This window comes from Cervus elaphus, chromosome 11, assembly GCF_910594005.1.
Source record: "Cervus elaphus chromosome 11, mCerEla1.1, whole genome shotgun sequence".
NCBI classification, from domain to species: Eukaryota; Metazoa; Chordata; class Mammalia; order Artiodactyla; family Cervidae; genus Cervus; species Cervus elaphus.
The window spans coordinates 12,988,403-13,006,439 of NC_057825.1; the positions used below are offsets into that span (position 1 = coordinate 12,988,403).

Sequence of the window (18,037 nt, forward strand, 5' to 3'; positions counted from 1 at the left end):
GGTAAATCATCTAAAACAGTAGTCATCAAACTTATGCAATATACAAATTCCTTTCAAATGAAAAAATTCCCTTGGAATCCCTGGGTTAACATGTTTTGTTGTATCAGTATCATGTGAATGAACAGAAAACTATAAGCCTTAATAAATATACTAATACGCAGTTTTAACTTTAAAACTTTAATACAGATACAAACTAAATTTAAGCCAAGTATTGTAGATACATTTAAAATAAAAAGACTAATTAAAAGACATATAATGTGTTGTTTAAGTGAAGCTAAATCAATAATGGTGGCATTATCAGTGGGGTCTTAAATTCAAGTACAGTTCTGAAGTTAAATCTTTCTGGTTTTTAATTTTTCCAATACTGTAAATGCATATAGAGATTTTTATATGACAAAATGATATTAATAATTTCAAATCTTTATTTACTAGTTTCAGATAAAACCAGGTGTTTAATTAAACTTTCTAGTAATCAATCATATAAAATCAATTTTAATGAAGATCAATCGACAACTTTTAGTGGAAGGTAGGTATGGGTTGCCCTATTACATAAATCCACATTAAATAGTATCCAATCTAGTTATTTCTGAAATCACAGAAAATAGCATCTGAATTTATCTTTATTTATGGAAGACACTGAAAAACACTTTCAATTTCAACGTAGAATTTGCTAGTTGACTCTCAAGTGAAATAAATAAATAAATATTAGAAATGGTAACAAAAATTAACTCACAACAAATCAAAATTCTTATAATTAATTCCATTTTTCTTTAAATTGGAATGTATAAACTAGGAAATACCTTTTTAACTAATAAGTTCAGAAGAGTAAAAGTTGTGAATTAATTTCTGTCACTCTAAATTGCTTTCTTAATGCTAAATCATAGTTTGAATAACTTAAAAAAAGTTGACATTAAGGACCTATTTTATAAAATGTGTATCAATTCCAAAAGTTTAGTCTTTAAACTTAAATTGTTCAACAGCCATATTATTAAAGATGTTGGGCAATTATTTCACGCTTATGTTGGGACAAGCCATTTTAATGATATGTAGAATTACTTAACAACATCAAGATTGGGTGACCTCATTTTTATCTTATTTTGTTGTAATTGCCATTGGAAATAAATATATGGATACAAGCTATGGATTTCATTAGTAAGGCTTCTAAAAAGAGGCTTCCAGAGTCCAGACATTGCTTGCTGCCAGAGATCAAAGCCTGGTCCTGAGTCCCTGACTCTGATGATTTAATCAAGTGAGCATTGTGTCTGTTCTGTCTCACTTACATGAAAAGGATTAAAGCACCATAAAAGTGTGTGACTGTGTATTTTATTATTATAAAAGCTTCAATAACACACTGATCCCTCTTTCTTATGGATTATGGATGTTCAAGTAACTTAGTAATGAGATTGGAGAATGAGTTAACTAATTCTTTGTGAAGGCAGAGGAAGTAATGGGGAAAAAAATTCCTTAATCCCATCAATATTTACTCTTGGTAAATACTTTGTTGGAGAATGACAGGCAAGATAGGGCATTTTTTGTGGGGGAGGCTGTAGGGAACCAGGGTGAATGAGAGAAGGATTGTCACTGGCTGGTCATTTAGCCAGCCACTCTTTCTTGAGTACTTGTTTTGTGCCAGATACCATGCTAGACACTGGATACAGAGGTGAATTAACCACAGCCCCATCCCTCCAGGAGCACAAAGTCTAATGGAGTAGTTGAGGTTTTCAAAGTGCATCCTACCAGCCTGAAAAACCTGAACTCACTTTGGTTGTGTAACACCCACAGTGATTGTAGCAGGACTGGTGGTGCCAAAAACAAGAAAATTTATTATTTGAGCCTTTTACAACATGACAGTCTCTATAATCAGAACTTTTTATATAATATTCTAATCTTTAAAGCAATCACTTACTTAAAAATTAGGTGTTATTAGCACTTTCTACATAAATAGACTAGAGTCAGTGAAGTGAGGTGAAAGTTGCTCAGTCATGTCTGACTCTTTGCGACCCCATAGGCTGTAGTCCATGGAATTCTCCAGTCCAGAATACTGGAGTGGGTAGCCTTCCCCTTCTCCAGGGGATCTTCCCAACCCAGGGATCGAGCCCAGGTCTCCCTCATTGCAGGCAGATTCTTTACCAGCTGAGCTATCAGGGAAGCCCATTCTTTGGAGAAATGCCTATTCAAATCTCTTGCCAACTTAAAAATTGGATTATTTGGGGTTTTTACTACTAGGTTTTGTGAATTTCCTATGTTTTTTGGATTCTTTATCAGAAGGAAAGCCCAAGAATACTGGAGTGGGTAGCCTATCCCTTCTCCAGTGGATCTTCCTTACTCGGGAATCAAACTGAGAGCTCCTGCATTGCAGGCAGATTCTTTACCAACTGAGCTATCAGGGAAGCCTAGACTAGAGTTAAGAAGTGTTAAATAATTGCAAATGCACAAAATTTGTAAGTGGTATATCTCAGAAATATAGTTACTTCTATTTATCTCCAGAGCTATAATTTAGGCCCTTACATCATGCTTATTAAATCACAGGAAGAAAATACAGTGATGACTGAGTGAGTGATTTGGGTAATGAGACACAAGAGTCTGCCATTTGTGTTGCCTGAACATTGATGAAGTTGTCTCCCATCGCATCAGGATCAGTGGCATGAAGTTGTTGCCAGGGACTTGAAGTGCATTTAGCCTTCCCTTAAGAGTATGTCCATACTTTCTTGCTCTCTGCAATGGCAGGCAGTATACCTCACTTCCCCCAGGTGACTCTAGAGGAGAGGTCCCTAGGGCCCCACAATCTCTAAATCCCACCTCACCTCCCTAGTCCTGGCTTCCTGTCCCATGCACAGATCTGTTATTCAGCACCATGGCCAGATCCCTGATCTCTGGCAGAAGGCTGAAGCCACGAAGTCCAGGGTAAAAGTCCTTTCTTGCCAGGTGACTGTGTGAGCTGGAAAACTAGCCTTCATTCTATGCCCTGTTTTCTCCTGACCAATTCTTATCTTTCTATAATAATAACCTGTCTCTCACTCTGGACACATCCTGTTTAACATCATCCTTTCTCCTTTACGTTCTAGCAGCCATTCTCTTCTCACCTCACCATGACAATCTTGCTCACTAGCTCTCCTTTCTGTTCATTCCCACTTGATGTTCTATTTCTCACATCTGCCTACTCTTCTCTTTCATTTTCACCATTTCATGACCCCCCTCCATTCTGTTCTCCTATTCTTTTCACATTCCCACCCTTCTCGTAGTGGTATCCACATGCCTTCCTCCTTTCTCCCCCAAATCTTTATTTTTGCTCCTTATTTCTGTCCCAATCATTAAAAAGTTTTCCCTCCTTAATTATGTTTCTCTCTCTTCTCATTTCAAAAGTTCTTCCTCTTATTTCCTTATTTTTTTTCCATTTGCCCATTCACTCTCTACACTCTTTCCATCCTATGTTTTCATCCTCCCTTTCCCACTACTTTTCATTCTTACTTTGTTTTCCATTCCCATTAATTCTTTTCTCTATTGTGTCTTCATTTCTATGTCTCTGACACTCAGCATTCCTTCTGATTATCTCTTCATGGAAGCCACACAATTATTTTTAGAAATATGGAATGTCAAGAAACAAAAGTTTAGAAGAAACTCCAATTTGAGAATAAATTCTGCCTTTCAATAATTATTTTCTGACTTTTTGTCATATACATGAAGCTCATATACAACATGCACATATGTACCCACACAGGCACGCACATAGTTAGTTATATCACATTCAGTTTATTCATACAGAATGCCAGCTGCTCATTGAGTAAAATGGAGGACAGTTTTGGTATCAACTAGAAGAGGCTTCCCAGGTGGTACTAGCGGTAAAGAGCCCACCTGCCAGTGCAGGAGACATAAGAGACACAGGTTCGATCCCTGGATTCGGAAGATCTCCCAGAGGAGGGCATGGCAACCCACTCCAGAATTCTTGCCTGGGGAGCCTGACAGGCCACAGTCCATAGGGTCGCACAGAGTCAGCCATGACTGAAGTGACTCAGCACGCAGAAGAGTTTTTATGTTACACCCTGCTATGATTTTGCTAACTCTTGGGAATCTCTTCTTTCACTCAGCCCATCCCTGACCTCACCTAAGGCTGAGACCGGACATGCTCCAAGTAAGTACCACAAGCCCCTTTGCTTATGTTTGTCACTTATCACACTGTTTTTCATCCAGTATTGGTCTTACTTTCTTTCCATGCTGTGGTTTCTTCACGATAGAGTCTGTGTAGCTTGTCTAGCTTGTCTTAATGTCCCATCACAGAAAAGAAATATTTGTATAATAGACAAATTAATAAGTAAGTGGATGATAAGTAAATGATCTTCTGGATCATGTGATTACCTTCTTCCTTGATCTAGCCAAAATTATTTCCTGGGAATTATAGGAGAATTCAGGTATTCAGATGAATCTTTTAAAACCCAGCCCTTCTGTTCTCTCTCTTCTCAGACATTTCCAAAGATGCAAATTACAGTTGCCCATCATTATTTAAAGTAACAACTGTGCTTTGTGAGAAAAATAGTCTTGGCAATTGCTCTTATAAATTATTGAAAGTCTTCAATGTGGATGATTTGTAGTAATTAAACCTATGTTTTATTCCCTGTTCCATATACCACCTCCTTTTGTGCTTTTTTTTGGATGGTTCTTGTGTCTCATGTTCTCTTCCAATCCTCACTATTCTCTCTAGTTCCTTCATCTATATTCTTAGTCCTCCCTATATACTCTGCTTCATTATGAACCTTATTTTTTATCAGAACTATAGCATGGTTCATCTAGTTCTTTACTGTAGCAGTGAGGTCAGCTAGGTTTGGAGATATGGATTTATGAATAGTCAGTATTAAGTTGGTCAATAAGGCTCTAGGACTAGACATGGTTTTTCAGGTTTGCTCTTGGGGACCCTTTGTGGTGAAGCAAATGGGAAAAGAGAAAACAGTAGATAGCAAAGAACTAACCACTGAGAGAAGCAAGATGAAATTCATAGTTTTGCAGCAGTAAGGAGATTAGAAGAAAACAAATGTCAAGAATGTGGGGGGGGGTGGATAGTGGTTAATAATGCCATAAGTAGAGAAGGAAAATGAAGAGTTGAGAGAAGCAATAGCCAGGATGTCCAATTCTCTGTGTTAAAATTTCAGCTCTGCCATTGACTAGCTGTGTAGTATTAAAGCTAGTTTCCTTTAATTTCTCTGCCTCAGTTTCCTCATCTGTAAAGTGAGGAATAAAATAGTGTCTAATACAGTACAGATTTAATAAAATCACACATGTAGTGTGCATTGTGCTGTGTTTGGCATATAGCAAGGATTCCAAAAATGTTACTTATTATTACCACTATTACTACTAACACTAACATTGTTAAATATCATTGCATATGGTGAAGATTGTTCACTGATAACCTTGTCAGCAAAACTTTGAATAAATTATTTTGTAAGTAGACTATAATTATACTACATGTATGAAATGGAGCAAATAGTTGATAGAGCATAAGATATGAATTACAATTTTAAAACACTAATTGGCATTTTATTGTATTCTAACAACTTTGCATAGTTTCTATGTCCATTTTATGGTAAAGGAATCTGAGACTTGAACAAAACTTGGACAAGTCAAGACACTTGGTCATGTAAAAGAGTTAGTAACTTGGAGCACAGAAATATAAACTTACGTCAGCCTAGGCCCATACTCTGTATAGCAGAAACAGGTACACAACACAAATACACATCACAGTGAATGGTTAAATACATTGTGGTGCATCCACACAAAAAGCTGTTACATAGCAATGAAAGATAGCCAATAATGTCAGTGAATCTAAGTAATATAATATTGAGGCATAAAATCAGATAACCACAAATTACTTAAAGGTTTTTACCCTTTTATAAATTTCCAATCATTTAAAACTTAATAATATTCTTCTTGGAATACCTATAGCAGATATATAGCAAATATAAGCATATATTAACAAAAGAGAGAGGTAGGAGGAGAAGGGAGTGACAGAGGATGAGATGGTTGGATGGCACCCCTGACTCAATGGACATGAGTTTAAGCAAGCTCTGGGAGATGGTGAAGGATAGGGAAGCCTGGTGTGCTGCAGTCCACGGGATCACAATGAGTTGGGCATGACTGAGCGACTGAAAAACAACAACAGCAAAAAGCCTTGTTGGTTAGATGAGGAAAGAAGTGGCAAAATTTGAGCAGGCTGCTTTGGAGTTGAGATTCAGGAGGTTGGTTATCTTAGGCGAAGAGTGACAAGGAGAGGTGATGGATAATGTTCATAGAAGTAGGGATGAATTATCATCAATATTCTAGTTTCTGTGTTGAATAGTAAGTTAATGCTCGTTTAATCATACTCAAAGCCAAAGGAGCAAGCAAGAAGGTGACGCTCAGACCAATGAAGAGGCTGTAGCATCAACCAAGTGTTATGATTAACCCAGTTGTGAGTTCCTGATGCCAGAGGAACATAGGCAGTGATGATTCCTCTACTGTGTTTCTTACAATTTGGCTAAAGATTTCTCCCCGCTATTACAAATCCTGCTTAAAAATTTTCTTTGGCTCTAGATCTCTAGAATCAAACTCTAAACAAAGAGCTTCCATCAGAAAATCACTGTAGAACTTATGAGAATGAGAAGAGAAATAGGAATGGTAATTGGAAACATGGAATATACCTTAGATTGGGGAAAAACAATTTAGGGAAACTTTGTGGCTCATTGGCTTATTTTAGGACTGACAGTTACAGTGCACATGTATTGTGACATCTTTTATTTTCTGTAAGGTTTTGGAAAATTATTTTGAAGCTAACCCCAAGTATCCCAGGTCTAAGATGAATATTACCTAATTTTGGATTCTGCATGACATACTGTCTTGAATGTCCTGATGCTGAGTGTGTGATTTGACTATGGTGGATGTTATTTTGATTTAGAATGGTGTGCTTAGTCTTATGATGGAATGAACAAAGAAAATATAGGAAAACACTCTCATATCTCAGTTGCTATCCTTGCTTTTACTGTTAGTATTTTTAATTGGAAAAGTTTCACAATATAGAAAAGTATAGTAAGACAAAGGCAATGAAGTACATACACTTAATATCTAACTTTAACAAAGCTTAATATTTTCCCTTTTTGGTTTCAATTCTTATTTTGAAAATATAAACTGTTACAGATACAATTAAAACCCATACTACTTGCTTATGTTATCCTCTACCCTTACTTCTTCCCCAAAGAAGGCACCCACTATCCTAAATAAAGTAGTCATAATATATATTATATCTGTTTTACAAAAATAACAGTATTTTCACATCTCAAAAATTCATATCTGCCGTACTTTTCTAACAACCTGAACTGGCAGTTTTCAGTTAATACGTGTTGAAGACTTAAGCTTATTGATGCACAGGGTTCTGGTTTCAAGTGCTGTGTAACATAAATAGATCACAATTAAAATAAATATATGCAGAGTACATCATGAGAAACGCTGGACTGGAGGAAGCACAGGCTGGAATCAAGATTGCCAGGAGAACTATCAATAACCTCAGATATGCAGATGACACCATGCTTACGGCAGAACGTGAAGAAGAACTAAAGAGCCTCTTGATGAAGGTGAAGAAGGAGAGTGAAAAAGTTGTCTTAAAGCTCAACATTCAGAAAACTAAGATCATGGCATCCGGTCCCGTCACTTCATGGGAAATAGATGGGGAAACAGTGGAAACAGTGGCTGACTTTATTTTTCTGGGCTCCAAAATCACTGCAGATGATAATTGCAGCCATGAAATTAAAAGAAACTTGCTCCTTGGAAGGAAAGTTATGACCAACCTAGACAGCATATTGAAAAGCAGAGACATTACTTGGTCAACAAAGGTCTGTCTAGTCAAGTCTATGGTTTTTCCAGTGGTCATATATGGATGTGAGTTGGACAATAAAGAAAGCTGAGCGCTGAAGAATTGATGCTTTTGAACTGTCGTGCTGGAGAAGACTCTTGAGAGTCCCTTGGACTGCAAGGAGATCCAACCAGTCCATCCTAAAGGAAATCAGTCCTGAATATTCATTGGAAGGACTGATGCTGAAGCTGAAACTCCAATACTTTGGCCACCTGATGGGAAGAGCTAATTCATTTGAAAAGACCCTGATGCTGGGAAAGATTGAGGGCAGGAGGAGAAGGCGATGACAGAGGATAAGATGGATGGATGGCATCACCAACTCAATGGACATGGGTTTGGGTGAACTCTGGGAGTTGGTGATGGACAGGGAGGCCTGGCATGATGCAGTTCATGGGGTCGCAAAGAGTCGGACACAACTGAGTGACTGAACAGAACTGAAAATATATATACATATAGTACAGTATTTAGCTGAATAATCCATCATTCACTGAGAATGCCTTGTCAATTCTAAAAATTATGAGTTTGTTTTGGGGCCACTTTCTGTATTCCATAGGTCCACTTAGCCACATTTTATTTCACAAAGTGAGTCTCAAAATGCTTCTAAGAACTAATCTCATAGAGATTTAATTACTTGGTCACAATGCTATTATATTAAAAACTGAAAATGAAAAGATAGTTTAAGAAAACAAGTTTGGAAACTAAGATACATCTAAAAATATTATTTAAGGCCTTAATGAACATTTGGGGAGGGCCCAAGTGCAATTCCTGCCAGCGCATGGAGGACAATTTGAGAAGGCTCTATTTCCAGAATTTGTTGGAATGAGATTATGAGTTTTTCTTGGGATAACTGGATCCAAGGAGGGTGCATGAGCTGTGTCATTTTGAAAGGCTTCTAGTTTGGGTTAGACAATCTTAGAAGATTAAGTCTGGAGGAATACAGTCTGATGTCAGTCCTGAGGGAGGGTTCCAAGGGATGAGCAAGGGTTTAATTTAGTCTTTTCTGGGAAGAATGCAGCAGTCATTACCTGTGGGTACTCTCCAATGGGCTCATATGACGCTTCAAGAAGAAGATTTTATAGGTAGGTGATTACTGTAAGGGAAAAGAAGTCAAGGAGTGATTGGATATGGGGAGATGATGGAGAGAGTCCCCATGTTTTTGGTTTGGTCCATCAAATGGGTGAAAATGATGACACTGTTAACCAACCAAATCAAATAAAAGGGAAAAACGAGTTAGTTCATGACAACCTGAAGCAATTTTGCTACAATAACCAACTACTTGTAAAGATCAATTTCTTTATATGTTACCTATTAAATGATACCTTATGTTCCTTACAGGTTCATACAGAAGAAATCATGAAGATGGCCAGGTGATGCAGTGTGACTAGAACATGAGGAGCTAGAGACAGTGAGTATAGAAATTTTTTTGTGAAGTTTGTCACTGGAAGAAGGTAAATAGTAGTTGGAATGAAAAGACAATATTGAATGAAGGGTTTTTATAGTACACGGGACTTCATCAGGGTATATGGATTACACTGAACTGTGGTGTTGGAGAATACTCTTGAGAGTCCCTTGGACTGCAAGGAGATCCAACCAGTCCATCCTAAAGGAGATCAGTCCTGGGTGTTCATTGGAAGGACTGATGCTGAAGCTGAAACTCCAGTACTTTGGCCACCTCATGCAAAGAATTGACTCATTGGAAAAGACCCTGATGCTGGGAAAGATTGAGGGCAGGATGAGAAGGGGATGACAGGATGAGATGGCTGGATGGCATCGCTGACTCGATGGGCATGAATTTGAGTAAACTGTGTGAGTTGGTGATGGACAGGGAGGCCTGGCGTGCTGTGATTCATGGGGTCGCAAAGAGTCGGACACGGCTGAGTTACTGAACTGAACTGAACTGAACTGAACTGAACTGATGGATTACATAGAAGAACCCATTAGAGTGGATGGAAAGGAAGAAGTAATGGAAAAAATGCTATAACAAATTCAGTCAAAGACTTGGAAAGGGCTGTAGTGCTCAGTTGAATTTAAGTCTTTAAAGAGCTTGAAGAATATACATAAATTAATTAGAATTGTTATGAGCTGTTATTTATGACCCATGATTTGCCTTTTGATTCAAATTCTTTCAGGAGGGCTCTGTGTCACTCATCATGGGCTGTGCCCCTAATGCTTCACATTCCCCAGTTTTCTTGCTTCTCGTGTTCTCAGGAGCTGAAGTCCCCCCCATTGTCCTCTTTGTCCTATTCCTGGCTATTTACCTGACCACGATGATGGGGAATGTGACTTTAGTGCTGCTCATCTCCCGGGACTCCAGGTTCCAATCACCTATGTACTATCTGCTCCGAGGTCTCTCGGTGATAGACATGGGGCTGTCCACAGCGATTCTGCCCCAGTTGCTGGCCCATCTGGTCACTCATGACCCAGCCATTCCTGCTGCCCGCTGCCTGGCTCAGTTCTTCTTCTTCTATGTGTTTGGCGTTACAGACACACTTGTTATTTCTGTCATGGCTCTGGATCGATACATGGCCATCTGTGACCCTCTGCACTATCATTCAATGATGAATCGCCAATGCTGTGCCCGCTTACTGGCCTTGTGTTGGGTGGTGTCTGTGGTGCACACCATGCTGCATGTGGGACTCCTCTTGCCTCTCTCCTGGCCTGCGGATGCTGAAGGCAATGTTCGCCTTCTCCACTTCTTTTGTGACCACCGACCACTTTTGCGAGCCTCTTGCTCTGACATCCATCCCAATGAGCTGGCCATATTCTTGGAGGGAGGCTTCCTCATGATGGGCCCTTGTGCCCTCATTGTACTCTCCTATGTCCACATTGGGGCCACCATCCTACGTTTGCCCTCAGCAGCCGGTCGCCGCCGTGCAGTCTCCACCTGCGGGTCCCATCTCACCATGGTTGGCTTTTTCTATGGCACCATCATCTGGGTCTACTTCCAGCCTCCTTCCCAGAACTCTCAGGACCAGGACATGGTGGCTTCTGTGATGTACACGTCCATTACACCTTTGGCCAACCCTTTTGTGTACAGCCTTCGCAACAAGGATGTCAAGAGTGCACTCCATAGGCTGCTTAGAGGAGGGAGGGTGGCCTCCTGATTAGCCTCATGCTTTTGAACTGTGGTGTTGGAGAAGGCTCTGGAGAGTCCCTTGGACTGCAAGAAGATCAAACCAGTCAATCCTAAAGGAAATCAACCCTGAATATTCATTGGAAGGACTGATGCTGAAGCTGAAGCTCCAATACTTTGGCCACCTGATATGAAGAGCGGACTCGTTAGAAAAGACTGATGCTGGGAAAGATTGAAGGCAGGAGGAGAAGGGGGTAACAGAGGATAAGATAGTTGGGTGACATCTCTGACTCAATGGACATGAGTTTGAGCAAGCTCTGGGAGATGGTAAAGGACAGGGAAGCCTGGCGTGCTGCAGTCTATGGGATTGAGAAGAGTTAGACACAACTGAGTGCCTGAGCAACAACAACAAAGAGCCATGTTGTTTAGATGAGGAAAGAAGTGGGCAGATTTGAGCAGGACTGCTTTTGGAGTTGAAAAGGGGGAATGGCCTGGGCAATTTATGGAACTCCAGTTTTAGTTCTTGTTGATCTGATGCTTTGACAGCTGTGAAAACTCCCACATTCATGCCACACATGTTCAGGGCTTCCTCATCAGCAAGCCTCTAGAATTTTCCCTCTGGCCGTTTATCTTCAGAGGATAGAAATGTGTCACTAAGCCTGGGTTATGTAATTCCAGTTGCAGAAATATGTGAATAATATTGTGAAATTCTGAGCTAAAGCAAAGACAGTGAAGTTAACTATAGTCACATTGAATTTCGTGAGCTGGTTTGCGGGGAGTGGATTGGTGTATGTGAGAAAGTTAGTGGAAGAGAAGTTTAGGTAAATAGAGATGTCAATTTCTTACCTTTATCATTAAGTGAGCAAATACATGCCCAGAAGTGAGTGTGAAACAGGGGCTGTGGTTCTGTTATTCCACAAGTGAGCCCCAGTTTCCATGGGCGTCTCATGGTATGAATGTCTTATTCTGATGCAATTGAATTCTGTTTTGTATATTAATATTTTCAGTTAATATTAATTTACACTTCTTAAAGTAAAATATACTAAGAAAATTCAAGCTAAATACTTTGCTGCATAATACAAGAAACAGTGAACTATTTCAACAATAGATAAAATAAATTGGTTGTAATTAGATTTTTGAGAACTAGACATTGACCTCTATTTTGTGATCTCTTAAATTTAAAGTGATAATCAAAACATTTTAAATTGATAAACAATTAACATATGGCATTGTATAAATTTAAGGTGTACAATCTGTTGATTTGTTACATTTATATACTGTAGTTTGATTACCAGTATAGTTCTATAAATCAGCTGAGAAGATAAATAGGTCTTTTCTAGACTCTCAATTATATTTTATTGGCCTATATGTCTATCATTTTGTATGTACCATAGTCTTTTTTAAATGTATTTTTCACAAAGTGTTTATTTAAATTTTTAGCTGCACCACATGGCTTGTATGGGATCTTAGTTCCTGGACCAGGGATCAAACCCAGACCCTTGGCAGTGAAAGTATGAAGTCCTAACCATTGGACTTCCATATTATTTTCATTGCTGTAGTTTCGAAATAAATTTTGAAATAGAAATGCATGAGTCCTCTGTCTTCGTTCTTTAGTGTTTTTCAAGACTGTTTTGGGTATCCATGGTTCCTTGCAAGTCCATATGAATATTAGATTTGCTTTTCTCCATTTCTACAGAATAGTCTGTTGAGATTTTGATCATTGATTTTATAAGCCAATTTGTGAAGACTTGAATAAAATTACATAATTCATTGGATGATGGGTCAAGTTGCAATGAAGGACAAGCACAGTAAGCCAGAAGACTTTGAATGCCAACAAAGGCATTTGGAACCAAAAAAAAAAAAAAAAAAAAAAAAAAAGAAAAGAAAGAAAGAGGATGGATCTCCAGGGGCAGTTCCTCCTTCGAAACTCCAAAAAAACTGGCAAATACTGACTTGGCCAAAAAGTTCATTTCGGTTTTTCAGTAAGATGTTACAAAAACCCAAATGACCTTTGTGGCCAACCCAATGCCATCAAAATCAAGCTTTTCAGAACTCTAGTAGGTGAAAAAGATCTTCACAACCCAGATAATCACAATGGTGTGATCACTCACCTAGAGTCAGACATCCTGGAATGTGAAGTTAAGTGGGCCTTAGGAAGCATCAGTACGAACAAAGCCCATGGAGGTGATGGAATTAAAATTGAACTCTTTCAAATCCTAAAAGATGATGCTGTGAAAGTGCTGCACTCAATATGCCAGCAAATTTGGAAAACTCAGCAGTGGCCACAGGACTGGAAAAGATCAGTTTTCATTCTAATCCCTAAGAAAGGCAAAGCTCAAGAATGCTCAAACTACCGAACAATTGCACTCATCTCACATGCTAAAAAAGTAATGCTCAAAATTTTCCAAGCCAGGCTTCAGCAATACGTGAACCATGAACTTCCAGATGTTCAAGCTGGATTTAGAAAAGGCAGAGGAACCAGAGATCAAATTGCCAACATCCACTGGGTCATTGAGAAAGAAAGAGAGTTCCAGAAAAACATCTATTTCTGCTTTATTGACTATGCCAAAACCTTTGACTGTGTGGATCACAATAAACTGTGGAAAATTCTGAAAGGGATGGGAATACCAGACCATCTGACCTGCCTCTTGAGAAGTCTATATGCAGGTCAAGAAGCAGCAGTTAGAACTGGACATGGAACAACAGACTGGTTCCAAATAGGAAAAGGAGTACGTCAAGGCTGTATATAGTCACCCTGCTTATTTAACTTATATGCAGAGTACGTCATGAGAAACGCTGGGCTGGATGAAGCTCAAGCTGGAATCAAGATTACTGGGAGAAATATCAATAACCTCAGATATGCAGATGACACCATCCTTATGGCAGAAAATGAAGAGGAACTAAAACCCTCTTGATGAAAGTGAAAGAGGAGAGTGAAAAAGTTGTCTTAAAACTCAACATTCAGAAAACAAAGATCATGGCATCCGGACCCATCACTTCATGGCAAATAGATGGGGAAACAGTGGCTGATTTTATTTTTTTGGGCTCCAAAACCACTGCAGATGGTGACTGCAGCCGTGAATTTAAAGACCCTTACTCCTTGGAAGGAAAGTTATGACCAACCTAGACAGCATATTAAAAAGCAGAGACATTACTTTGCCAACAAAGGTCCGTCTAGTCAAGGCTATGGTTTTTCCAGTAGCCATGTTTGGATATGAGAGTTGGACTATAAAGAAAGCTGAATGCTGCTGAAGTGATGCTTTTGAACTGTGTTGTTGGAGAAGACTCTTGAGAGTCCCTTGGACTGCAGGGCGATCCAACCAGTCCATCCTAAAGGAGATCAGTCCCAAGTGTTCATTGGAAGGACTGATGTTGAAGCTGAAACGCCAATACTTTGGCCACCTGATGGGAAGAGCTGACTCTTTTGAAGAGACCCTGATGTTGGGAAAGATTGAAGGCAGGAGAAGGGGACAACAGAGAATGATATGGTTGGATGGCATCAGACTCAATGGACATGAATTTGTAAGGGAGGCCTGGCGAGCTGCAGTCCATGGGGTCACAAAGAGTGGGACACGACTGAGTGACTTTCACTTTCATTTTCACCTATTCAGTCAGTCCAGTTCAGCTCAGTTCAGTCGCTCAGTCATGTCCCACTCTTTGTGACCCCATGGACTATACAGTACATGGAATTAGCGAGGCCAGAATACTGGAGTGGGTAGCGGTTCCCTTCTGCAGGGTGTTTTCTCAACCCAGGGACTGAATCCAGGTCTCCTGCATTGCAAGCAGATTCTTTACCAGCTGAGTTATCAGGGAAGCCCCTAATAGGTAAAGGTTTACATCAACAAAAACACATCACCAGGAGAAAAATCACTGAAACAGGATAGAGGATCTTTATGGAATTTTATAAATTTCCCAACCCAACCCATGGTTGGTCTTGGTCTCAACAGTCTGCATTCCCAAGAATCTCCCCAATATTCATATAATCTGAGACTTTTCATTATGGTGTTCTACATCATTCTGTTTATTTTGTACACACAGATGTTTTTAAATCAAGTGTTCTGAGGTTGAGAGTTCTGAAACAGAGGGCAAAATGACTAAATGAAATCCATCAAAAGGATGCAATCCGGTGAGGGCAGGAACTGAGAAAGTCATTGGCGAGCAGAATGGCACTATCATAACAATGAAGTTGTCCCACTGCTGTATCATAAAGCCTCGTGTCTTGCCATTAATTCAGCTGAGTTAAAATGTTGGAATTAATAACAAACACTCAATAATTATAGAAAGGCTAGGTTAGGAGAGATGGCTTCTTGAGATGCTGATATGGGAATCGAGTTCCCCTTAAGGTTTTTTCTTGTCTAATCGTTGCTGTGATGCAAGGCTGTGTGTCCCCTAAGGGGTAGACCTTCCCTACAGACACAGTTGTTTTTAGATGCTTTACGGTCTTAGCCTCAGGGAGATTTAGATATAAGGAAGAAGGAGGAACCACCTGTGCTACCATCCCAGTTGATAAAGGAAGATACAAGGGCTCAGCCCATTCTAAATAATATTTCATCTGAACAAAATTGGAGTCTCCTGGGGTTGGTAGAATCCCAGAATGAGTGCATGTAAGTGGTGCTGCCTCACTGGGATGAGCTGTTCTATAGAAAAGATTTTATGAAAAACGACAAAAAAGGGAATCCCTAGTTTTGTGAGAATGTGGAGAAGAAACACAGTTCCACCCAAACTGTCTAACTTGAGTGTACATTAGGTACAGAGAAAAGGTGAGATTAAGGTTACACTGTGCCCTAAGAGTAAACAGAAAGGGAATAGGAAATAAGTAAACACATAACCCTCTTGTAGAAAGCAATGTGATACTGGTACCCAAAACACCCAAGAATAGAGTGAGGTTCAAATGTCACAGTCAAAAAAAGCAATGGGCTGGAGGAATGGACAATGATGACACAGAAAGATATGTTTTTGAGTGAAAATATTAAGGCATAGATGAAGAATATAGTCATGTAATTGGAGAGGGTATGGACAGACATTTCAGCCCCCAGGTGCAAGAAATGTGGGACAGGGGACCTAATTTATTTTGTGAGAATGTTGAAGATTTATTCTTGGGACAGAGAAAAATCGATTCATATTTATACATCTCAGATTCAACCTTTGTGATTCATCAACACAGGGGAAAAGACTAGAGGTAGAATTTAGATCAAGAAGGCATTATATAAGACATACATGTAACATTCAGATATTGATAAAACAGGGAAGACTATATGTTCCTTGGTGCTTTCATTAAAGAAGAAAGACAAGAATAGCACAATTGGAGCTTGACACTCTAGCTCTCTCCTTTCTTCAGGACTCTGTTATGTTCCTAAAGTACAGGTGGAAATTGGGAAATCTGAGATGTTTTTCTGTCTCATTCCAGGAATTCTTCCCTTTGTTTTGTTTCTCTCCCAAATTTCAGTTTAGTTTGGTATTTTGAGTTGCTTAAATCTATATATGTGTATTTCTTCATCTCTCTCCTAAACGAACTACTCCTCTCTGTGTCTTCTAGAATCAGCATCCTAGATCTCTCCTAGTTGTCTTGAACAGGATCCACAGAGCTCAGACTCTGATGAGAATATGTTAAAATATTGGAAAATAGCCAAGATATACAGATAAGTGTTGAAAAAGTCAGCCAACAAGAATACCACCACTGCTTATGACTGTTTTTACATGTAATCGGTTTTCAAATACAGTTTTGCTTTGCTTGAGAGAAACTGGACTCTATATTATTACATTTTAATCCTCATGATGGATAAATTTATACTCTTTGACACTCTTTCCATCTCAAAGATGATTTTCTGTCACCCTTTCCCCATGAAGGGACTTATTCAATCTTTCTTCCTTCCCATCTTTTTTTTTGTTTTGTTTTTCTCTCACCTTCTTTTATACCTCCATGTCTCACACAGATGTCTGTGTGTGATCACTGGCTTGAATGTATAATAGAATCATAAGAACATATAGTTTGAGCCATATCACTGACATGGGAAAGGATATATGAAGAAATAAAGACAAAAGAACAGACACTGGAAAATGTAAGTTTTCTTTACCTTTTAAGCTCCTGTGAGCTTTTCTTTAAAGAAAGCACCAAGAGAGATGCCCTTAAAATGGTTTTGTTCTTTATCTTAATATTAGGAATATTATCTTTTGGTGTGTGGAACACTGGACTCAGTAAAGAATAAATGCAACCATAACACATGATTTGGCACTGTCATGATAAATATTGACACAGTTATACTAATGTTAATTTTGTCTACTGATTTTTAGCATTTACTTGGAAGACTTAACTATGACTACAATTCATGATTTGTATGTTTTCAATCTTGACAATATGCAAATCAAGATATAGCTTTCCAAAGTTTGGCAGGGGGAGTGGTGCAGAGGTGAGGAAGATAAGTGGAGTCTGAAGTTGATGCACTATAGATTGAAGCAAATCATTTAAAAGCAGAAAATTGACTAATTGAAGAGCTAAAATATCATCAAAAAATTGAGGAAAAGAAGGAAGAGTGGTAATAATGTAAATAAGATAAAACTTTATCTTTCAGGATAAAGAGCCAAAAGATAATCTTTAATTGATAAAAACTGGCACATAATATATAAGTAAGTATATAGAAGCAGAGAGGTGTGAATCACCAGAAGAGGTCAAACTAAACACAGAGGTATGTAAACGTAGGGTAAGAGACCTCTGCTTTTTAGTATATGTTCTCTTGCACTCTACTATTTTAAAATTATTTTACTCACATTCATGAGAAAATGCTGAAAATATATAAACATATCCTTACCCCCAAAACCTCAAAATGTTACCTCTTTGATGAACTGCATAATTTTATCTATAGGGAAAACCTGAGCTGAAAAATTACAAGAATCTCATCCACTAGCAAATTACATTATTCCTCGAAAATAAATCACTAATAAAATCAACAATTATATTTATCATTGTTAGTCTCATCCCAGGTAAATTCATTTGACTTAATGGAACAAGAGCTCTCTTATGAAAAAAAAGAAAAAAGTTGAGTTTCTGGACATGCAAAGCTAGGACCAGATCTTCACTTCAGTGCCCCAGCAAAGAC

General features: G+C 38.7%; 1 protein-coding gene across 1 annotated transcript; it reads left to right on the forward strand.

The window, feature by feature from the left end:
* Positions 1 to 10,020: 10,020 nt before the first annotated feature.
* Positions 10,021 to 10,974, forward strand: LOC122702525 (olfactory receptor 1B1). Its single transcript, XM_043916119.1, has one exon. The coding sequence runs from the start codon at positions 10,021 to 10,023 to the stop codon at positions 10,972 to 10,974; it is 954 nt and encodes a 317-aa protein (XP_043772054.1).
* Positions 10,975 to 18,037: the final 7,063 nt, after the last annotated feature.

What these genes read in the sequence shown, in the direction of transcription:
- LOC122702525 (XM_043916119.1), top strand. Translation starts at nt 10,021, where the DNA reads ATGGGCTGTGCCCCTAATGCTTCACATTCCCCAGTTTTCTTGCTTCTC.